Genomic DNA, 24,136 nt, shown 5'->3' with positions numbered 1-24,136 from the left:
AAAATAGAGTGAAAATATGTTATATTACACATTGTTTTAGCTTGAAGAAAGCCAAAATGTAGCCAGATAACTGTATTTCTTACCCAATGAACCTTGTAATATTTCTCTATAGTGGCAGAGGGCACAAAGTTGACGATAAAACATGAAGTCCTTGTTTGATCTCCATTTCTTAAAATTCATTTTCTCAAACTCATTTTCATACCACATATTTAGGCCCTGTTTGGTAGGAATTTTTTGCCCCAAAAAATTGATTTTTTGACCGTTATTTTACTATTCAAGCCGTAATTTTTGACTTCTTCTCTCACATGTGGACCCCACTTTTCTTCTAACGGTCGAAAAATTAATTCTCAAAATCCCTACCAAATGAGCCCTTAAAAAAGTTCATAACTTTTATCAACTTTTTAACAATACATTTTAATTTTTTTATTAAAATCTAATTTTAATCTGAATTAAACAAAGACAAGATTGAAAATGACTATTGATTGTGAGATTGTGAATAAAAGAACTAATTTAATTAAGTTTTTAATACTTTTTTGAAAATCACTTCTGTTTGGGACTCATTTTCACATATCCCTTTCCCTTTCCTTGACCCTTCCCTTTTAAGTTGTACTCGATCACGACAGTAATTACATCTTGCAACAGTTCTCTAATTCGAATTTTGAATTGCCAACATCTTCCATTAATCATTAAATAAACATCCCCTACTCCCTTTCCCTTTCGCTCACCCCCACGACATACTCAGTGACATCACTGTTTTTTACTCTAATCCCAGTAGTTTTCACACAGTAAAAGCAACAATAAAGAAAACCCTCATATTTTTCATAAAAAACCCTCATTTTCTTTTAAGTCATAGTTATACGAATCAATTTTAAGGTACATAAATGCACTATGAGAAAAGGGTGCATCAGAAATGGGAGTGGCTAGCAAGGCATGGAGGTATAGTGGGGGACTGGTGTTGAACAATCTGGACTTTTCAATACCTCAGCAGCAGAAGCCAAAGCAGCACTCAGAGAAGCTGCATTTTTATAATTGTTTTCTGGGCTGGAAATGGAGGCCGACGGTGGCGGTGCCGTGGACGGTGGTGTGCGGGCTGATGCTTTTCGCCGTTGGATTGATTTCTCTGTTCACTGGACACGTGGCCTCTGATCTCGAGTGGTGCTCTCAGCGCCTTGTCAAGCGCACTTGGTACTATAAACTGGTATTATATGTATTCTCTTTCACTCCAAGACTCATTGTTTGCTTGTCTTTGTGTGTTTCGAGTTCATCAATTTTTTGTTGGAACATGGAATTATTATTTTTATTAAGAGTATGTAAGAAGATTATGCAATGTTTTGCTGTTGTTATTTATTTATTTATTTTTAATTATTGAGTTGTCCAGTGATCCGAATTCTGAAATTCCACTTTTTGGACGATTTTCTTACTCTTATCTTTTCTTGTTCTGTCTCCTGAAATGTGGCTAAAAATTGTGTTTTTTAAGCAGCCTTTCATTCTGCCAATTTTTCAGGTTATTATTAGTCCTTATATTTTAAAGAAGAAGAAGATTATTCTCTGTATGTGGATTTCTTCAAATTTGGAAATTTCTATTCAGATTTTTCCATTTCTAACTGCCATTTCTATGCTTTTTTACTTTCATTCTTTTCGTTTTAGATTTTTTTTTCCTCACGTGCTTATGAATTTCTCTTTTTGCGTTGTTCTTGTTGGATCATGAATGATGATTGTATGAAAAATTTGTTGTTTTTGTACAAGTCTCTGTCTCCATGCTTCTCTAGGTCCATTTGGGAAGACGAGGGAAATAAAGATAGAAAAAGACTTCGGATGAAATGAGCGTCATAAACTCCTAGTAGTTATTGTTATGAGGGAAATGAGAGGAAAATATATTATTTTGGAGAAAATGTCAGTGTATGTATGATAACTGAATTTATGAAAGAGCCATCCAAGTTCTTAGCTTGCAGACTAGGGAAAGATGATGCTCTTATAAGTATTTTCATGGGACACTATTTCTTGTACCTGTGCAGTTCTAGTTTTTACCCTCTTTCTTTTGGAGGTTTTCGAAGTGTCTAACTATCACTGCAACATGTGATATATTGTTGAGTTCCATTTATGCTTCATATAACCTTCTACATGTTACCGGATTTTTTTATGTGTTTGATAGAGATTTAACTAACCCTCCCCTCATTATTATTCTTTATGTTCTCTTTTATGTTAATTTCCTTGCCCTGCACCTGAGAGTAGATGTTACGAGTATTTGATAAAAAATTAATGTAATGTCATAAACTTCTGTAGACTAACATGCTTTTGCAACTGTGGAGCATTTGTCTGAAAAATTGTTGATATGCTAGAGAATGTGCTCGTGCCTTTGTATTCTATGACATAAAGTTTGATGTCCTAAACTTTCTGGGATATCTTATTGATGTGTCCTGTATGTTAAATTGTTTATGATTTTAAATAAAGGGCATCGAAGGATTTCTATTTAGAACTATTTAATTGGTTAACAGATTATGAAAATGAGACTATATTTTTCATCTAAATACATTACATATTGAAGAATCGAAAGAACATTCAGAAACATTCCTTGGTCATTTTGAAAGCAGCTTGCCATTTGGGAATAACTAAGAATGCCCATTAGCCCAAACTTTTCATTGGCCGAAACAATCCCAAAACCTTTGCGAGATATTTAAATTTGAATAGAAGAGATACTGGATCCAAAAAAAGGGCAAAGTCCCAATTTTTCTGAATGATATTTTAATTTGAATAGATGAGATGCCAGATCCTAGATTAGCACTTTGTTTTGGCTGATGAAAGGTTCGGCATAATGTGCCTCCTTCAATACAGTGATTTTCGTGTCCCCTTTCTTTGATTTATACAAATAGGAAGACGTCTCAGATCTAATTTTGCAGTTTTTATAGAACCTAAACCGAATTCAATTTTCTCGCGGCTCTCTGTTTATGCAAACGTCAATCTCTTCTTTTGGTTGTGGCTTAGTGCTTATTGTTGTTTTTGTTTCTTCCTGATTGATTGCTGCTATATATTCCTGAATATGACACCAATTAGAGCTTCGAAGTTTTGCGGAATCAATCTCCGATACCAAATTGATGACGGACGTGCATGTTGCGTAGTGGAAACTCGAAAGAAGAGGGGAAATGGAGACTGCTAGGCTAGAAGGCTGTACACAGAGTTCATGCAAATGCTAATTAGAGTCGGAATAGCGGGTGGTGAAGTGTTTCTATCTATTCATCTGGCTTGTTCTCTCTTTCTGTTGTATGGTGAAATGTCCATTTGTTTGGGAGGTCTAGAAATGGCAGTAGGACATTTGATTTGAACAGGAATTTTTTCATAATTGAAGTGCTACGAATTAGCTCCTGAAAGTTTACTGAAGGTAGAACTAGAGTATTTTTATTGACATCGTTTCTGTATTATAGTTGGTTTTACTCTTTATTTCATGGCGTTGAAGGTTTTTGTTGGTAGTAAATAAACAACATTTCCTACATGATGACGCTCCAATGCATCCATCAAAGCTCTTTGTTTGCATTATTATTTTCTCTAAGAGAATCACAGATTAATTCCTCATACCATTGGAGGAATAATATTTGTCAGTTGGCTAGCTGCATTTTTGAGGAATGGAGACAAAGTTGGATATCATCTATTTGCATATTTTGCTCTCACTGTGTATTACATGTGATATTGGAAATTCAGTTATTTCAATTTATAATATTAAAAGTCAAAACAATGAAACTCTTGATCTTTTCCTTTTTGTAGGGGAGGGGTAGCCATGCACCAATTGATATATGGCAATCAAAGTTTTCAAACTTTTATTATGGTTGCAGTGAGAGAGGTCCTCATTTTGCACGTAAGTTTGCTCATCTGTTTCAATTATCCTTTTCAAGATAGTGGACAGATAGTCAAAGCTAATGTGGCATTGTTCTCCATTTTTCATCAAGTGTTATCAAAGTTGCTCATCAAAACCTGAAACTAGGATGCTTGAATAATATTGCAACATCAGTCATGGTAGTTGATTTATGGTTGTATAATAATTATATTGGTTCAGTTTTTCTATATCAAAAGATGAGGTGCACCTGATTTGCTTAAGATGATGTTCTGGAGACCGGAAAGCTGTAGTAATAGATAATAAGTATCTCTAATCTCACTGTTATGGAAAAATTGCTGGGGATTGTGTATAGCACCACATGTGGAAAAGAAATTGACTTATTACAGCTTTGCATCAATATGTTCTATTCTGTTGTGAGACATGTTATTTCAACTCATTTCTCTTCCATATTGAAGGATAGAAGGGTATGACTATTGGAAAGAAAAAGCACTTCAAAAAAGGATCAACTTCCATGGGGCAACCTTTGATATAATTACCTTAATTTGCTATTTACCACTTCTTGTGAACATATTTTTCCTGCTAATGTAGTGCTTAGAAGCACTTCAAAAAGGGATCAACTACCATGGGGCAATCTTTGATATAATTACCGTAAATTGCTATTTATCACTCCTTGTGAACATATTTTTCTTGCTAATCTTGATATACTTAATAAATATGTAGTGCTAAGATAGTCATTAGTAAAGATCTTTTTATTTTTGAACTCTTATAGACACAGACACACATATAGGCAAACACATATCTAGATACATGCGCCCTGGTTTGTCATGGTTGATGGTCATAGCACTTTTGTGGCTGGACAAAACTCTTTATTGCTTCTGAAGATTTGTCCCTACTCATGTCCAAATGGATCTCTTTGTTTTCTGTGGATTCATTGAATTGCTTCTTCACAAATACTGTTAAAAACTAATTATTTACATTGTTTATTTGAGGAATGTAGAATTTGCTCGAGCTTATTTTGGCATGTTATTTGTATCTCTGGCTCCTAAGATAAGATGAGCTGAGCATAAACGCAGTCTTAATCCATTCAAGAAATGGATGCCCGGTTAAGTCCAACTCGATAAACAAAATAGCATTTAAATAATCTGTTCTTTATCTATATATACATGCTTTGTTCAGATTAGGCCTGATAAAAAAGCTTGTTCAAAACTAACTTGAAAGATAAACAAACACAGCTCGTGAGATGAACTGATAAAGCTTGGGAGCCTAAACCTTGGCTATGCTCCATTGACACCCCTTAATTACCCTTCTAATTTGCAAATACTAAAAAATCATCTCTAACACTGCTAACTATAATCTATAGCTGCTGTCCGCGAGCGATTGTCAAATGGATACTTACTTATTGCAACCAGTGGAGGACTCAATCAACAAAGAACTGGAGTAAGTGTTTTCTTTCTCTCTTCTCTGTATATACATCATAAGCCTCCGAAGTTGAAAATATGTGCGTGTTAGTTTTTTCTTCATTTTTCTATTTGAAATCACTCTATCAAGGAGCTAAAATTTATAATTTGTTTATGATTCTTCAGATAACTGATGCTGTAGTTGTTGCTAGGATACTAAATGCTACTTTAGTCGTGCCAGAATTGGATCACCATTCATACTGGAAGGATGAAAGGTCGGTTGACATTTCTTCAAGGTTTTTTTTTTTTCTCGGAAACATATTTTGATTTCTCCCTCCCGTCACAATTTGAAATTTGAATGATGTCCTTTCTGTTCTACTATGTTTCAAAATAATGCTACTTACCCAAAATAAGTACTTTCATATCCTTATGCAGCACGACGTTCAAAAAAAAATAAAATCCTATATTAATATTCTCGGTCTCAATTCATCCACTCTTTCTCCCTTTTTAACTCAAATTAGTAGCCATGTGGGGATTCTTTCATCAGTAAAAGAGTATAAATGTCAGAAGTCCTCTCTCCTAAAAATCAGATCCAAGCGGTTCAAATTCCAATGGACAATAAAAATCTAGTACACAATAATAGAGGCAAGGAGTCCGAGAAGATTATAAGTGCAAGGTGATACAACACTAATGAAAAGAGCAGACTATTTTATTGAATTGAAGACGATTACAGGAAAATGAAATGGCAGTGAAGCCTATAGAAGGCTGTAAACAAGACTCTCGAGACTTTTACTCCAAAAATGACCTGACTAATACTCCTCTAACCCCTCTTATTTATAGACTCTCCTAACTGAAAGTTGTTATCCCATATTCCCCCAAAACAGAATTTGGTTACCCTTTCCCTTCTTCCGAGATCCTCTTCTTCCCCCTTCTAGAATATGTGAGGTGAATCAATGGCCTAACATTACGCCTGGTTTCCAAAGACACCTTGTCCTCAAGGTGGAAATCGGGTAAATGTTGCATAATGGAGTCAGCTGATTCCCAGGAGGCCTCAGACGGGGCCAGCCCCTTCCATTGCATTAGTACTTCCACGCCTGTGGGTGCTCTGCAGGTTTGTGACGGGTATCCAAGATCTTTTCAGGTTCAACTACCCATTCCAGATTGGCATCAAGGTGAGGAGGAAGCCCTTGACTTGCTCCTTGTGCCCCCATTGCCTTTTTAGGTTGCGAGACATGGAACACTGGGTGAATAGCCGTAGTTGGTGGCAGTTTCAAGTGATACGCCACAGGCCCTATACGTTCTTCTACTTCAAATGGCCCAAAGTATTTAGGCCCTAGCTTCTCGTTTGGTTTCTTGGCGAGAGAGCATAGGCGATAAGGGTGGAGTTTAACATACACCAAATCCCTTACTTCCAACTGGATATCTCGCCTATGATAGTCTGTAGCTATCTTCATTCTTTTCTGGGCGAGCTGCAAGTGAGCTTTCAATTCATCCAAGATGTTATCTTTGGTTTGTAGCTGTTGTTCCACCGATTGTACTGCTGTGGACTAGTTGTCGTAACGAATTAGGGGGGGAGGGTCCCTTCCATAAACTGCCTTGAAGGAAGTTGTGTTTATAGAGGAATGAAATGTGGTGTTATACCAATACTCTGCCCACGGAATCCAATTACTCCAGCTCCTTGGTTTGTCATAAGTAAAACATCGAAGATACGTTTCCACAAACCTATTTACCTCCTCTGTCTGCCCATCGGGTTGTGGCTGGTAGGCTATGGCCCATTGGAGGGAAGTACCCTGCAGGCAAAACAACTCCTACCAGAAATGGCTTAGGAATATTTTATCACGGTCTGAAACAATTGAGTTCGGGATGCCATGGAGTCTGACTATTTCCTTGATAAAGATGGCAGCTACCCCCTCGACTGTAAAAGTGTGTTTTAATGGCAAAAATGAGCATACTTACTGAGACGATCGACCACCACCAATACAGAGTTGTAGCCCCCCGATTTCAGTAACCCTTCTATAAAATCCATGGAAAGGTCTTCCCATATAAGACAGGGGATCAGCAAAGGTTGCAGGACGCCAGCTGGGCAAATTGGGCACTCCACAAACTTTTTGATGTCCTGCTTCATCCCAACCCAATAGAGTTCACTAGTCACCCGTTTATAAGTGCGAAGAAAACCCGAGTGTCCCCCAGATGGACTGCTGTGAAATTCCCTCAGAATGATAGGAATTAACTGTGAGGATTGTGGCAGTGCTAAGCGTCCTTTGTACAGTAATCTCCCCTGCTTTACTGAGAAATGTGGGTGTACTTCTAAGTCTTCTTGCACTCTTTTTTTGATTTCCGAGAGGTACGAGTCATTTTCCACCTGTACAGTTATAATTTGGCTATCCAAGATACGTTGGCTTCACATTGTCGCTTGCTCAACAGGGGGATGTAAGTGTGACAATGCATCTGCTGCCCTGCTCTCCATCTCGGGTCGATAATGGATCTCAAAGTCGAACCCCATCAACTTTGTCCCCCACCGCTGAGAGCTAGCACGAGGACAGTTGTCATGGCCATCTTCAGCTTCTGAAAGGTAGCCTTCGCCTCATCATTCCACTTGAAGGCGTCTTTCTTTAATTGCTGTGTAAGATGCCACGCCATTGCTCCATAACTAGCCATAAACCTCCTGTAGTACCTCGTTAACCTCAGAAATCCTTGGAGTTATCAAATGCTTCGGGGTGTTGGCTAATGGACCATGGGTGCTACTCCTTTAGCCGATACTAGATGTCCCAAATATTCTATCTGCTTCTGCCCAAAGTGACATTTCTTTTTTATTGGCGTAAAGCTTATTTGACGCCAAGATCGTTAGGACCTCTTTCAAATGTTGCTCATGTGCTTCCGAATCCTTGACGTAAACTAGAATATCACTGAAAAAGACCAACACGAATCTCCTTAACTGATTCCTGAAAACCTGATTCATTAGAGATTGGGACGTGGCTGCTGCGTTAGAGAGACCGAAGGGCATTACCAGGAACTCGTAGTGCTCCTCGTGGGTCCAAAATGCAGTCTTATGAACGTCCTCCTTACCTTGATCTGGTGGTACCCCGACTTCAAATCCAGTTTAGAAAATATGGTAGATCCATGAAGCTCATCCAACAATTCATCGATAATCGGGATGGGGAATTTGTCCGGTATGGTGGCCTTGTTCAGGGCTTTGTAATCCACACAAAAATGCCACCCCCGTCTTTCTTCTTTACCAATAGCACCGGATTGGAGAATGGCTCACACTGGGCTGTATAATTCCGGCAGATAGCATCTCTTGGACCATTCGTTCAATCTCATTTTTCTGAATGGTGGGGATACCTGAAGGGTCTCACATTAATTGGTTCGGTTCCTTCTCGTAATGGAATAGCATGATCAGTATCTCGGCTTGGAGGTAACCTTGTTGGTTCTCTAAACACTTGCTGATGTTGCTGTAGGATCCTCTGTATTCTTGCGGGTGGAACACCCCTTCCTACACTCAGCTTGGCTTCGCCTGAATACTCCTTCCACTCTATCAAAACCCCTTGTCCTTCTTGTTGTAAGGCCTTCATCATTATCTTCAATGATACCCCTGATTTTTTAAGCTCGGGGTCTCCATTTAATGTCCTTACTGATTCTCCCATTCGGAACCTGTTAGACGCTTCCAATTAACCTGCAGGTTCCCCAAACTCCCTAACCACTGCATCCCCAATACTACGTCGGTACTGCCCAACTCTAGCGGTAAAAAATCCTCAACTATAGTCAGCCCTTGCATCTCCAGAATTACCCTCCTGCAGATCCCTTTCCCCTGCACAGACTTTCCAGACCCCATCACTACTTCGTAATTGGTTGTTGCTGCCATCAGAAGATTAAATTTCTGCGCCAACTCCAAAGATATAAAGTCGTGGGTTGCCCCACAATCTATCAGTTATGTGACTTCGCAGCCCCCTACAGTCCCCTTTAGCTTCATCGTGCCCGGTGTAGTCAGCCCAATCACAGAGTTGAGGGACAATTCGACCATGTCACTCACCTCAATGGGTTGCTCTTCATTCAGCCATAGGGCTGGACAAAACTCCCGAACCGAACCTGACGGTTCTTCTCAAATTAAATACCCGAATGGGTATTTGAATCAAGAACCGACGGGTACGGTTCGATTCTGGTTCTAGGCCAAGACTCGAAGAACTGAATAAGAACCAAATTTCCTTAATTTTTTTAATTAATTTATTTTAAATAATCAAAATTATTTTATTTTTTCTAAATAAATTTGTTAACTAGTTAATTTAATTCAAACCACAAAATATGATTTTTCTACTTCTAATTTTCAATTCAAAATCAATTTAATCAAATTGACCTCAATTTTATCCAAATCTGTTACTCTACTGTAGTGTCGTTTCTACTGGAGAAAATCGAATTAAATCTCTACAACATTTCTCTTAATTATTTTAAGTTCGCTATCCTTTTCTTCCTGTGATTTTAATAATCAAATTTATGAAAAATTCAGTAAAAAGAGACATAAAAGACACATAAGATTGGACTACGTTATTTTGTAAAAGCTAATATTGAACATATTATCAATTAAATTAATGTAATTTTATATATATTAAAAAATTTAATTATAATACGGAACCGAATCGGATCGAACCGAACCGAACCGAATGGAACCTAACCCGAACGGTTTCATAATTACATTTGGACCTGACGATTCCACTTACTAAATACTCGAAAATTTCGGGACCGAACCGAACCGAACCGAACCGGACCATGTCCAGCCCTATTCAGCCATTCATCCCCTTCCTCTTTGTCGGAGCCATTAACCTCTACGAGAAGCACCCGCAACTCGCGATTTCGACACTGATGTCCTACAACAAACTTCTCATCGCACTTAAAACACAGTCCCTTGTCACGCCGGAGCTGCCATTCCGCGTCAGTGAGCCTCTTCACCGGTGGGTCTCTCTTCATCGAGTTTGGCTTCTCACTCATAGTGACGGTCTTCGTGGGGAACCCTTTGAACCTCCTCGCATCTGGACGATTTGAAGAGAAGCTGGGCTTGCTAATTTAACGTTCATGGACTTCTTGGATGTTCTTAACGATGAGATTTTTATCTTCAATTTTCTGGGCCACTTCCATAATTGGGCCTAATCCCTTTGGGCCCAGTAGCCTTACCTCTGGTTTGAGCCCGTTAACAAAGGTGCTCTCAAGCACTTCGTTAGATACTCCCTTCAGAGGCGTGGTCAGCACCTCGAATTCTCGCCGGAAATCTGCTACCATCCCCCCTTGATTTATGGCCAAAAATTTTTCATAGAGGTTTCCCTCTTGCGTAGGACGAAACCTCAACAGTAGCTGCTCCCGGAATTCCTGCCATCTCTAGATGGGGGTTCTAGCTTCCGTCCATTGGAACCAAGAGAGAGCATCACCCTCCAAACTGACCGCAATCGCCCCCATTTCTCTTGTTCGGACAACCCATTTACTTTGAAGTACCTCTCTGCCCGAAACAACCATCCATCTTGGTTTTCCCCACTGAAGATAGGCATCTTCAGTTTTCTCACTCTTTGCCAACTCTTCTCCCACTCCCGACTGCTAGCTGTAGTTAACCAGTTTTCACTAGCCTCCCCAGAACCCTCTGATGCCTTCCCTTTATCTGGTGTTTGGTGGTTATTCTGGAATTGATCTGTAGGTATTGACTCCCCTGTGATACAACCGGACCCACCTTTTTCCTCTTTTCTGCTGACATTTATCTTCTGGTGGAAAAGAGTTGTAAGGTTTTTCTGGTTTTCCTCCATCGCTTGCAACCTTTCCTCCATGGTTAGCATCATCTAGGCAGTTTGCTGGGTGAGTTGGTCTACTGACCTTTCCAGCCCGGGTACTTTCATTTTCACTTCCTCCAGATCTCTCTCTTTGGTCTTCACTTTGCTGTTGGTCTTCTTCTGTGCCATCAGGATCGCTGCTCTGATACGAGTTGATACAACACTAATGAAAAGAACAGACTATTTTATTGAATTGAAGACGATTACAGGAAAATGAAATGGCAGTGAAGCCTATAGAAGGCTGTAAACAAGACTCTCGAGATTTTTACTCCCAAAATGACCTGACTAATACTCCTCTAACCCCTCTTATTTATAGACTCTCCTAACTGAAAGTTGTTATCCCATATTCCCCCAAAACAGAATTTGGTTACCCTTTCCCTTCTTCCGAGATCCTCTTCTTCCCCTTCTAGAATATGTGGGGTGAATCGGTGGCCTAACACAAGGCAATAAAGAAAAGGGTCAAAGATTAAAAAGAGCATTCCAGCAGTGCTCCAAATAAGTTAAGTCAATACTTGGCCCACAGAGAGGTTAAGTGTATCGAATAATTACCACCTAATGAAAAAGTTATAAGTACCCAAATTAAATTCAGAACATCTTCTTTGTCATGTAAGGAACAGCAAAAGATTTCAATAATTATTATTCTATTGAAAAAAAAAAAAAAAAAAAAATTAAAGAAAGAGTTCAATTTCCAGTCATGGTAGAAAATAAACTGTAAGGTTTCAATGATAACAATTTGATGCCTAATATTATTTTTAGAATATACGTTAGAATATAAATTGCAAGGTTTCAAGGATAACATTTTAATGCCTAATATTATTTTTAGAATATACTGTAAACATTAATTGGAAGGTTTTTTGGATAACAATTTAATGCCTAGTATTATTTTTAGATCATGTATATTTAAGTCCACTGTCTTTTCTCATTCTGTTATTTCTTTGACATGCAGTGATTTTTTCGACATTTTTGATGTTCATTGGTTCATCTCTTACCTTGCAAAAGATGTCCCTGTTGTCAAGAAAGTCCCAGAAAAGGTCATGAAATCAATGGAAAAGCCTCCATATACAATGCGTGTTCCAAGAAAATCAGATTCTGAATATTACGTAGAGCAAGTATTGCCCATTCTTTTGAGGAGACGTGTAAGATGGCAAACTCTGTCAAAATTAGTGTTCTAACATTTAGTGGAGCATGTGTGATGCTTAATGCTTCTTCCTGCATTAGATCCTTGTTTTGTTTTTTAGTATTATGTGCATGAAAAACTAATAATTCTTAGATCTTTTGTTAAAGCTGCTATGTCCTGGGAGACTGAGAGATCATGCTAAGGTGAAAGTTTAATTTTTTGTCTGCAGCCTGTCGTACTATTTATGACTTCAGGATCAGAAGTCAATCTTGAACACTACTCTACCCAACGACTTGTTTTTCTCGTGTTTTTCTTCATTTCTGACGAGAAAGGTTGTAGATATTCCGAGATTATGTGATAATTAGGATTTGATTATGTATGATTGTATAACCTTATTTAGGAAGTTACCTTGTTGGTTACTTTTTCTATGCTATATATTGAGGCTCAAAGATTGTAATTAGTGTGAGAAAGTATTATACAATTCATCTATACTTTCGTTCCAATTTACATGGTATCAGAGCTAGGATCTGTCTCTACCTAACCATGCAGTCAATGGAAGAAAACACCGCCAACAGCAAGGAGTCGACAACCTCAGAAACACAAAACAGTGAACTCGAATACCTTTCCACCTTGGGCTCCGGTGGACTCGACAATTCCTCCTTTCAACTCACAGTCGAAAAATTGAACGAAAAAAATTATCAAGAATGGGCTTAGTCAATAAAACTCATCGTCGACGGAAAAGGAAAGCTAGGTTATCTTATTGGAGAAAGGAAAAAGCACGCCTCAACCGACGTCGGACATCTGCAAAAATGGAGGTTGGAAAATTCAATGGTGACTGCGTGGCTGGTTAATTCCATGAAACCTCTGATTGGAAAGACAGACTTGTTTCTACCGACAGCAAAAGATGTGTGGGATGCCGTTCGTGACATGTATTCAGGCGCAGAAAATTCTTCACAAATTTTTGAGATCAAAACGAAACTTTGGCAGACGAAGCAAAGGGAGGGAGACGTGATAGACTACTACCTGGATATGTCTTCACTCTGGCAGGAACTCGATCACAATGTTGACGAAGAATGGGACTGTTCGGCCGACAGTGTACGGTACAGAAAGAAAATTGAAAACGAATGGGTATACGAGTTCTTGGCCGGGCTTAATAGGGAATTAGATGACGTGAGAGGAAGAATCCTTGGCCGGCGACCCCTACCGTCACTTCGCGAAGCCTTCGCAGAGGTTCGCAGAGAAGAAAACCGACGAGGAGTGATGCTTCGAGAAGGGAAGACCACGGGGCTTGAAGAGGAAACTGGGTCTGCGTTATTATCAACAGAGCGTGGGTTTGGTGGGTCGACCCAATTAACTAAAGGGTTTAGTTCAACAGAACGTGGGCTTGGTAAGTCGACCTAATTAACTAAAGGCTTTAGTTCAGCCCACTTACCTGGAGGACCGGCATTAAATGGAGCTAAAGGACTTGGATCTATCGAATTGGGCCTAATTTCCAAAGGGACACCCACTAATGGGTTCGGCCCAAAACAACAGAGGGGACGTCCTTGGTGCGATCATTGTTGTAAATCGGGGCATAAAGCAGATACATGTTGCGAACTACATGGAAAACCAGCTGACTGGAAACCAAGACAAAATAACAGGAATCGGGGTTACCAAGCGGTTGTTGATCCTATCGAAGAAAAGAATGCCTCTACTCAAGGCGGTGCATTCAATCCTGAACAATTGGAGCAACTATATAAAATGTTTTCAAGTTTCCAATCATTGGGTCCGTTAAGTTCACTAGCTCACAGAGGTAATTCTTCGAAAGTACTACATATAACTACTCAATCCACAGTTCCTTGGATTATTGACAGGTGTATCCGATCATATGACGGGCTCCTTCCACATTTTTTTCAAATATTCCACTTGTGCTGGCAATATCAAAGTTAAAATTGCAGACGGCTCACTCTCACCTGTAGCAGGAAAAGGGAGTATTCGAATCTCTAATTTTATAACATTAGAGTCCGTTCTCCACATTCCAAACCTATCTTGTAACTTATTGTCAGTTAGCCAATTAACAAAAAACTCCAATTGCTCAGTAAATTTCTCCCATCTTATTGCGTTTTTCAGGACCTATCATTGGGGAAGACGATTGGCAGTGCTAAAGAATGTGGGGGACTTTACTACTTTGAGGAAGCAGACGTGAGTAAGAATAATCAAATTGCAAATTGTGATTCTGCTTTTGTTCCTAGAGATAGTGAGCTTTTGTTATGGCATTTTAGAATGGGTCATCCCAATTTTCAGTATTTACATCATGTATTTCCTTCCATGTTTTCTAATAAAAAGACATTTGATATTCAATGTGAACATTGTGAATTGGCAAAACATCACTGTACCTTCTTTCCAAAATCTACATACAAATCTTTGAAACCATTCACCTTAATTCACAGTGATTTATGGGGTCCTTCACGAATTCCGAATCGAACGCACAAAAAATGGTTCGTAACATTTATAGATGATCATACTAGAATATGTTGGGTTTATCTCCTAAAAGAAAAGTCTGATGTCAAATCCATATTCATAAATTTCCATTCAATGATTTAAACTCAATTTCAGACACAATTCAAATATTGCGTACTGACGATGGTACAGAATATTTCAATACCGCCTTGAAAGAGTATCTCCAAAAACATGGAATAATTCATCAAAATTCCTGTGTTGATACTCCACAACAAAATGGCATTGCGAGTGGAAAAATAAACACCTTCTTGAGGTAGCTCGTGCCTTAATGTTCACCACCAATATGCCAAAATTTTTTTAGGGAGATGCCATTTTAACCTTGGCCTATCTCATCAATAGAATGCCCAGTCGCATTCTCTCCTTCAAATCACCACTCCAAGTATTTCAGGAATTCTTCCCCAATTCCCGACTTGATTCAAGCTTACCACTCCGCATATTCGGTTGTACTGCTTTCTCCCACATACACCCTCACCACCGAAGTAAACTAGATCCTCGTGCACTTAAATGCGTGCTCATTGGATATTCGTCTACCCAAAAGGGCTACAAATGCTATGATCCATCCATAAAACGAGTGTTTGTTAACATCGATGTCACTTTTTTCGAAAGAACCCCTTATTATAAAAAACCCTATCTTCAGGGGGAGAATCTAAGTGAAAATCGGTTCTCAAATCAAGATCGATTTTTCAACTTTAATCTTTCCCCTAGTGAACCTATGATAAACACCGAATCCGAATCAATTACTCTTCCCGGTCCTAACTTGCCATCTACAAAGGTAAACATAAACTCAGGGGGAGATGCTGAAAAACAAGTTAGCAAGGAGATATTAGTTTACTCAAGAAAGTCGAAATCAATGTATAAGGAAAACCTCACATCTGAAGCACCAAAAGAGTTCGAACCGATGATAGCTCCAGAAAGTGATCTACCTATTGCTCTCAGAAAACAATCTCGGTCATGTACTGTCCACCCTCTCAAAATTTGTTTTATATAACACTCTATCTGCAGGATTTCGCACTTTCTCTTATAACCTTGATAATACAGAAATTCCAAAGAATATTCAGGACGCCATGGCTACTCCCAAATGGAAAGAAGCAGTTTTGAAAGAAATGCGAGTACTTGAAAAAAACAAAACTTGGGATGTGGTAGACTTACCAAAGGAGAAAAGACCCGTCGGGTGCAAATGGGTCTTTAATGTGAAGTTCAAATTTGATGGGACAATAGAATGGTACAAGGCTCGTCTTGTTGCAAAAGGATATACACAGACCTACGGCATTGACTACACAGAAACATTCGCTCCTGTAGCAAAATTGAATACAATCCGAGTTATCTTATCCTTAGCAGCAAATTTGGATTGGCCTCTCCAACAGTTAGACATCAAGAATACCTTCTTGAATATAGAATTAGAAGAAGAGGTTTTTATGACATTACCCCCAGGCTTCTATGAAAGTGATGAAGAAAATAAGGTATGTAAATTAAAAAAATCCTTGTACGGTCTTAAACAATCACCAAGAGCATGGTTCGACATATTCGCAAAAGTATTGAGAAGTCAAGGATATCAACAAGGGCAGTCAGACCATACAATATTCTACCAATTATCTGAAACAGGGATGAAAACAATCTTAATTGTTTACGTTGATGACATCATATTAACTGGAGATAATATAGTGGAAATCGAAAGGCTTAAGAAGAGCCTAGCCACGGAGTTCGAAGTAAAAGACTTGGGACAGATGAGATACTTTTTGGGAATGGAGGTTGCCAGATCAAAGAAAGGCATCAATGTTTCAAAACAAAAGTACATTCTTGACCTTCTAACGGAAACTGGCATGCTTGGCTGCAAACCAAGTGACACACCAATAGAGGCAGGAAGAAAGGAAGAAAACACTGGAGAATCAATTGAAAATGATAGATACCAGCGATTAGTTGGCAAATTGATCTATCTCTCACACACTAGACCTGATATTGCATTTGCAGTTAGCGTGGTTAGCCAACATATGCACTCTCCAAAGGAAGTCCATTTAGAAGCAGTATACAAAATTCTTAGATATCTTAAAGGTACTCCTGGAAAAGGACTTTTCTTTAAGAAAAATGAAAAGAAAGAGGTAGAAATCTTTACTGATGCAGATTGGGCTGGTTCAATAGAAGATAGAAGATTAACTACATGCTATTGTACCTTTGTATGGGAAAATTTGGTAACTTGGAGAAGTAAGAAGCAAAATGTGGTAGCGAAAAGCAGTGCTGAAGTCGAGTTTAGAGCTGTCGCACAAGGAATATGCGAAGGACTGTGGATAAAAAAGTTATTGGAAGAATTACAGACGATGGTGAAATTTCCAAAAAAACTTTATTGTGACAACAAAGCAGCGATCAACATCTCCCTCAATCCAGTTCAACATGATAGAACCAAACATGTGGAAGTGGATAGACACTTTATCAAAGAAAAGGTTGAAGAAGGGACCGTATGCATGATTTATGTGCCTACAGGAAAACAAATTGCAGATATCTTCACCAAAGGATTGCTACGACGGAATTTTGAGGAATTTATTTGCTAGTTGGATTTGATCAACATTTACGATCCAACTTGAGGGGGAGTGTAGATATTCTGAGATTATGGGATAATTAGGATTTGATTATGTATGATTGTATAACCTTATTTAGATTAGGTAAGTTTTTCTCTTTTCCATGCATAGGAAGTTACCTTGTTGGTTATTTTTCCTATGCTATATATTGAGGCTCAAAGATTGTAATTAGTGTGAGAAAGTATTATACAATTCATCTATACTTTCGTTCCAATTTACAAAGGTTTCACCAATGAAAATATACCTTAATGTCGTCTTTAGTATGGATTAAAGCTGGCTGAAATTATATGTCTAAAATATGTCTTTAGTTTGGAATTCTTTGTGGATATTTACTTTGGAATTGGACTCTCAGTGGCACTAAGATATGATGAACAAGTGGGTTTGCAACAGAATGGGCGGGATCTTAGAGATGGGATATATGTTAGAGGCAAGTGCTTAGAAGTTAATCTTTGGTTTCCTCTTTTTATTTTTTATTTTTTATTATTTTTTTTTTTTTGGGGCACTTGGTCTACATAAAATTGTAGAGACAGTCTGTTGTGAGGTCTTTACGGTTCTGTATTCAGAGATGGAGAAACACTTTTTTGGGGCCTATTTCCCTAGAAATCTAAAAGGGGGACTAGATTATTGTTCTTCTTTTTGAAGCTATTTCTTTACATCCTCGTCTGCCCAATATTCTAAATCTGATTAGGAAATATTCTTAAAAATTTCATCCAAGCCATTCTTGAAATCTTTCAAATATTGTACTTTCTATCTTCTTGTTGTGGACGAAACATTCTGAAAGAATTTCCCTCTAAACTCGAAGGGTTAGATTAGAGTTTACTTTTTAACAATATTAATGCCAACAGTTAAATTATAGATGAGAAGACCCTGTAAAGCTCATAGTCTAGATGTTTGTTTGACATGTAAGGTAACACGTGCGACAAGTAATCATCTATTCCTTCACCTTTATTTAGCTAGTTTCATGTGAAAGGGTTTGTCTAGCTGCTGTTTGAGATTTTATGCAAACCTGATCCTTTTAGAGTTCAGTGCAAAGGTAATGTATAAAAATCCTGTGTTACTATCCTCTCTTTGATGTTTTGAACTATTACAGAGAGGAATGCAAAATAGAAAATAATTTTCTCTCTCTGGGCTCTGACAACCTGTGCTTTGATGTTATCTCATCACAAAATCCTTGATGCTATCTCATTACAAAATCTTGGACAGATAAGTGTGCTGATGCCTTGTAATAGAAATACTTTGTAGTCTCCATGGGAGGATGTGACAGCCTGAATCCTTGACTATTCAAGTATCACTAAATGAAACTCAATTCTTTCATAGGAACTAGAATAAGAACACGAAATAATTTTATTTTTCTTCGTTAAGTAAATAAATTTTTGGTTTTATCATGTAGCTGCAAAAAAAATGAAGAAAATAATTCAAACATAACAATTAAATTAGAAATTCAAAGTCGTGTTTTAAACACAAAATAACTTAGTTAATCCTAGCCTGTTGTCATCTCCATATTGACTGCCTCGAACCACCAATAGCTTGAAAGAGGTAATTATCATTGAGTGAGATTTATAAAATCTTAATAAGTATACCGTGAATTATTATCGTATATAACTTAAAGGAGCAAATAATCATAATCAACATAATGAAGGCACAAGAATTTTACCAAGCATAGATGGTAAAAATTCTTATGCGTTTTAAAAATTCTTATGCGTAGCGCTGCTAAACTCTGGTCCTCTTAACATAGTCATAATCATATCATACCATATAGGATCCATAATAATTTTCTTAAAATTCATAACATAATAATAATTCAACATAAGTAGCGTACTTAGAGTGAAATTTGAAAGAAAGCGTAATAGAGACTTGATCCTGCTACAATTTCCACCTCGGCTTTGTATGTGTATGTTATTTGGATTAAAAAAATAATAGGGAGTGGTGGCATGTAAATGTGAATGTGAATGGAGGGTTTAAATAGGACAAGACTAGGCATCATTAAGAAAAAATCCATGATGGTGTAAATTGTTCCTTAAATTTTGTGGAATGAGCAAGAATCTCTCCCTTATTCGTACATTCATGCATTCACACTACACATTAACTTATGTTTGGTCCATCAAGCGTAAATCAAGAATTTTCTATGTAAGTATTTGACTAAGAATTCAACCTTTCTTTAAAACAAGAACTTGTGGGAATTTGCATTTATGGTAAGTTTGCTATCATGTCTTAGAAGGTGGATTAACCCTCAAATGAGCCCCTAAATTTTCAATTTTGATAATTAGACCTGAAAATTCGGGTGTAGGTATTATAGAGGATATCTTATCCTCTTCACATTTAAGTTCTCATTCTTTCAGTACTTTCCTTTTTCAACGAAAATATTTCTCAGAAAATTTGGTTCCAGCTCTACTCCTTTAACTTTCAAATGCCATTTAAAGAAATATCTTTCTCGCGAGAAGGCCGCAGTTTGTTAATGAACAGCTTTGGCTAATGAATGTTCTATAAATTCTCTGCAGGTGGTTCAGTTGACGAAGTTTGATTACAGACTCTCCAATGACCTCGATGAAGATCTCCAAAAGTTGCGTTGCCGGGTAAACTATCATGCTTTAAGATTTACTAAACCTATAAGGAATCTGGGACAAAGGCTTGTGACTCGAATGCGAAAGATGGCAAAACGTTTCATTGCAGTTCACTTGAGGTTAGTAAATTTCGATATGTTTAAAAGTTGCTTATTTTTGCTCGAGTTTTAGGTTGGAAGTGACTATTTATGAAATCTATCTTATACCCCTCTTTTTTCTTATTTGGTAATTGATCCTGGTGAATAGCATTGGCTCCATAAAATTACCTTGTAATATGCCCATAGTGACACATGTCATCTTAATTGTGATAAAACTTTTTCAATGTGAAAATTAATTTTTCACAGCTACTTTGAAATTTCCTTCCTCCTTTTGGCACCCCCACACACTTTCCTTTATTGTGAGACGATTAGCATATTTCTAGTTCTCCATGAGCTGACTGCTGATGCTGCATATATTTTAAATATTATTCTACGAATGTGATGATATTGAAGAAACATATTTGAGGTTTATTATTTGTAGGTTTGAACCTGACATGCTAGCATTTTCCGGGTGTTATTATGGTGGAGGAGATAAAGAAAGATTTGAGCTGAGGGAGATAAGAAAGCGGTGGGAAACACTACCTGTAAGATTCTGATCCATATAAATGTTCTTTACACTAGTTTTAATGTCAAAGCTTTAATCTAATAATTCTAGTAGCAGTAAATTTTTAACTGTTTGTTGCACTTCTAAGCTGGGAAGATCTAAATTTTAATATTATATATATCTCTAAACCAATTTTTGTTTGTTTTGTTGAGTCAGGAAATAACTCCTGAGGAAGAGCGAATGCGAGGGAAGTGCCCACTGACCCCACACGAGGTGGGTTTATTGCTGCGGGCACTTGGTTTTGAAAATAACACTTACCTTTATGTTGCATCTGGAGAAATATATGGTGGAGAAGAAACACTGAGGCCCCTCAGACAGCTCTTTCCAAACTTCTATACAAAGGAGATGCTTGCTGGAGAAGAGTTGAAGCCATTTCTTCCCTTTTCTTCTCGTATGGCTGCAATTGACTACATTGTTTGTGATGAAAGTGATGTCTTTGTCACAAATAATAATGGAAACATGGCGAAAGTCCTAGCTGGTCGAAGGTAAATACTGAACAAATTCAATCTTCTATTCTAGTTGGTGCATTTATGATGCTGAATCTGTTAACTGTTAGAATTTTGTAGGCTAATTAATTTCCTTGCAGCTAAGGTGAAAAAGAAGACCATATGTCCTGTATGATAGTGGTTAATAATGAACGAGAACTTAAAGTGGTAGTCAAGAAATTAACTAACTGACATATTCAAAAACTCCCAAGAAATATTTTCAACATGTTCATGCAAATTCTACTACTCATCACACAATTTCTACTTTTCGTTATTATATATATTTTTAACAATTTAGCCCTCAATTTGGCTGGTTTGCATGCTCATCTTTTCTGTGTATCCTCAAGTGCCAAATTTGATGCAAATTGCAACTTTCTTCAATTCTTTCATGTGACCACAATTACGTACTTCTTGTATAAAGCCTAAAATGGCTTAATATTTGGCCCCTGTTTGGTGGGAATTAAAATCAGATTTTTAGTAGATTTTGATAAAAGTTGATGGAACATGAGGTTGAAAAGTTGTAGGATCCATAAAATATATGATTGAAATGAATTGTTGACTTTGACTTAGATTAAAATCTAGATTTTAATCGGTACCAAACAGGGGCTTAACAATCTCTCTTAAAGTCATTTTCGTGATATGTCCAGTCATTCTAATTGTGCTTGTTTTATGTTGCTTATGTCTTTGATATGTTAAAACAGGATCTACACCATTTTAACTTGTAATTGTTGATTAACTAGTCAAGTTTCTTCTTGGTCTGTAGCTTTAGCATATCAATACTTACATCTTCCACTAGTTTCTTCACAGCATTGTACCCTGTGGAAGTATTGAAAAAATGTTTAATTTGCGTTGAATTTGGGCCAAGGGATATGCAGAAAAAGTGAGGATGCAAATGAGTTTATGTGTATGGTAAATCGTTGAGTACTTACAATCATGAACACTTGAAATTTCACGATCAGCTACAGTAATGGTAAGTAGAATTTGAAAGAAAGAGGAGTATTTTTGAAGAGAATTGCACGGAATAGAAGAAAGTCAAAAGATAGATGCATTAGAGTAAGAGAGAGACTAAATTCCTTGGTACTTCCTACTTTGGTATCTCATGTTACAAGAATAAAATGCTGTAGTTTTCTTCTTGTATTTACTGAGGCGGTTGTATATTCTTCTAAAAGTGAAAGCTAAATTAAAGCTAAAGCAAGATAGAGGTGGTGGTGTGTTCTTGACGTGGGATGATATTGCAGTTATAATGTGAGTAGAAATGTTTTTTATATCAGATAATACGTCATAATTAGCTGATTTTCTCAAAGCTCTTTTCGTATCAATATTTCCTGTAATCAGTAATCATAACTATGAATGCTCCTTTGGATAAGTACTAAACTCAAAATAGTGATGTACTATTCCAAATACATAGATTTTCACAAAATTTTTGAGTTAATTTTCTTTTCATGAAAGATTGTTGACCAAAAATGTTAATGGTTCACTTAATGTTGGCCCAAAGGAGTAGATGACAGCATATTCACCTATCATCTTGGCAATGAATCATGATGTACTGCTCCATAAATTTCGTCAAATGATCCCATTGCTCTGATAAAATGCTGCATGTTCATTTTAATAGAAAATTTTTCTAGTTTATGCAAAAGTTTCACTTCTTAACTATGCTTCTCTATGACAGTATAATTTTCTATGTTATGACTTGATGAACATAATTAGTGGGTTGAAATCATAATCACCACGAGAAGGTGGTTGTAAACATTGTTCGCTGAATGATATGTTTGGAGCTTTATGATTCTGTCCATCTCTTGACCAAAGTGAACTTATTGTTTTCTTTTGATATTGAAGGAGGTACATGGGACACAAAAGAACCATCAGACCTAATGCCAAAAGGCTTAGTGCTTTGTTCACAGCACGAAATAAAATGGATTGGAGTACCTTTGCTAGAAAGGTCAAATCATGCCAAAGAGGATTCATGGGAGAACCCGAGGAGATAAAACCAGGAAGAGGAGAATTTCATGAATATCCAGCCTCATGCATCTGCCAAAAACCGTCCAAATATTATGTTGTAAACAAAAATAAAGGAGACCAGAAATTCATAAAAGTTTTGAATGTTTCCGAGCCAGAGTCCAGCAACAAAATCTTTGGAAATGAACATGAAAAGAGTCTACTGAAATGGAAGAATAGAACTACTAGCACTGAAACAGTCCCCATCACAGAGGACGTTGACCATGATGATTTTTTGTCCGATTAGATGAATTCCTCGTAGAGGTCAGTACCTTGAATTCATTACGATAACTGTGTTATGTTAAGCCCTGCTATGCCAGCTTCATTAAGCTGCTATTCTCTGTGCCGGAGGCATGAAATGAGCAACAAAGCAAAGAACAAGGTGGGTTAATGGGTGGTGCATATGAGAAGCTGGATAGACATCCATGTATAGCTTGTCTGTAACTTGTGTTGCCTGCAATTGTCTATATAATATGTACTCTTAATTTGGAATGTGTTGTAGTCTGTTGGTTTTTGTCAATGGAATTGACTGTCTTTACTGTTGTGCTTTGCAATTGCTTCAGTTTGACAGATGAATTCAGATTTTAACTTGTTTCTGCTTTCACAATGAAAACCGTTCTATTGATAAAACAATTGTAGCAAGCTGGTTTTCAACATTTTTTTTTTTTGCTGTGTCATCTTCAACTTTTCAGATTTCTGATACAGGTGGACCTTCTTGGTCCATTTTGCAATTGGAAAGACGAATTTTACATGGCTTGTGGAGATCTACCTTGTGAACTGTGATTACCCAGAAACTGCGACTACATATTGATACAAAAGGAACCATGGCTAGAAAGCTGGTTATTAGTTTAAGAACGTAAATTGCACTTCTTTTTCAAGGTAAAACGAGGTAGAGATGACGCTTTGAATATTCTCTCAGGATAAGTTTGAACGACCTTTAAACAAAATGGTACAACGTTTAGGATAGCCTTGTAACTTTGGGCCCGATCTTTAACTGAAGCTGAATGACGAGTGCTGCTTAGGTAAATTGATTTTAAGCGCTTGTTTGATTTTCATTCTTGTCAAAAAATGTATTTTTGAATAGTATATTGATGAGAAATGTGTGGTTAAAAAATAAAGAAAAATCAAGAATTTATGTGTAATATTATTTTATTGAAAAATGTGTTTGAAGGGGAGTGAAATTACCGTTGAAGAATGTATTTTGAACGAAGCTCGATATTCTTGGGAACGCTTATCCAGG

The 24,136-nt window shown here is 37.4% G+C and overlaps 1 protein-coding gene across 2 annotated transcripts; it reads left to right on the top strand.

The window, feature by feature from the left end:
- Positions 1 to 642: 642 nt before the first annotated feature.
- Positions 643 to 23,538, top strand: LOC111407504 (O-fucosyltransferase 29-like). 2 transcript variants are annotated; one of them, XM_023037017.1, is made up of 10 exons: positions 643 to 1,198; positions 3,757 to 3,847; positions 5,187 to 5,263; positions 5,410 to 5,498; positions 11,974 to 12,163; positions 14,254 to 14,325; positions 19,712 to 19,893; positions 20,294 to 20,396; positions 20,573 to 20,901; positions 22,738 to 23,538. In XM_023037017.1, exons 1-10 carry the CDS (start codon positions 911 to 913, stop codon positions 23,141 to 23,143), a joined length of 1,827 nt encoding a protein of 608 aa, XP_022892785.1. In that variant the 5' UTR covers positions 643 to 910; the 3' UTR covers positions 23,144 to 23,538. The 2 variants fall into 2 exon arrangements, with proteins under 2 accessions (XP_022892785.1, XP_022892786.1); XM_023037018.1 differs by lacking the exon at positions 14,254 to 14,325 and having other exon boundaries at positions 646 to 1,198.
- The last annotated feature ends 598 nt before the right edge of the window (positions 23,539 to 24,136 follow it).

This window comes from Olea europaea, chromosome 13 (genome assembly GCF_002742605.1).
Source record: "Olea europaea var. sylvestris chromosome 13, O_europaea_v1, whole genome shotgun sequence".
Lineage (NCBI taxonomy): Eukaryota > Viridiplantae > Streptophyta > Magnoliopsida > Lamiales > Oleaceae > Olea > Olea europaea.
Note: the sequence above shows the minus strand (reverse complement) of the source record. Positions and strands in the feature narration are given on the sequence as shown.

What these genes read in the sequence shown, in the direction of transcription:
- LOC111407504 (XM_023037017.1), top strand. Translation starts at nt 911, where the DNA reads ATGGGAGTGGCTAGCAAGGCATGGAGGTATAGTGGGGGACTGGTGTTG. An exon ending in GAGAGGTCCTCATTTTGCAC is followed by an intron (nt 3,848 to 5,186) that starts GTAAGTTTGCTC and finishes TATAATCTATAG; the next exon opens with CTGCTGTCCGCGAGCGATTG. An exon ending in TTCATTGCAGTTCACTTGAG is followed by an intron (nt 19,894 to 20,293) that starts GTTAGTAAATTT and finishes TATTATTTGTAG; the next exon opens with GTTTGAACCTGACATGCTAG.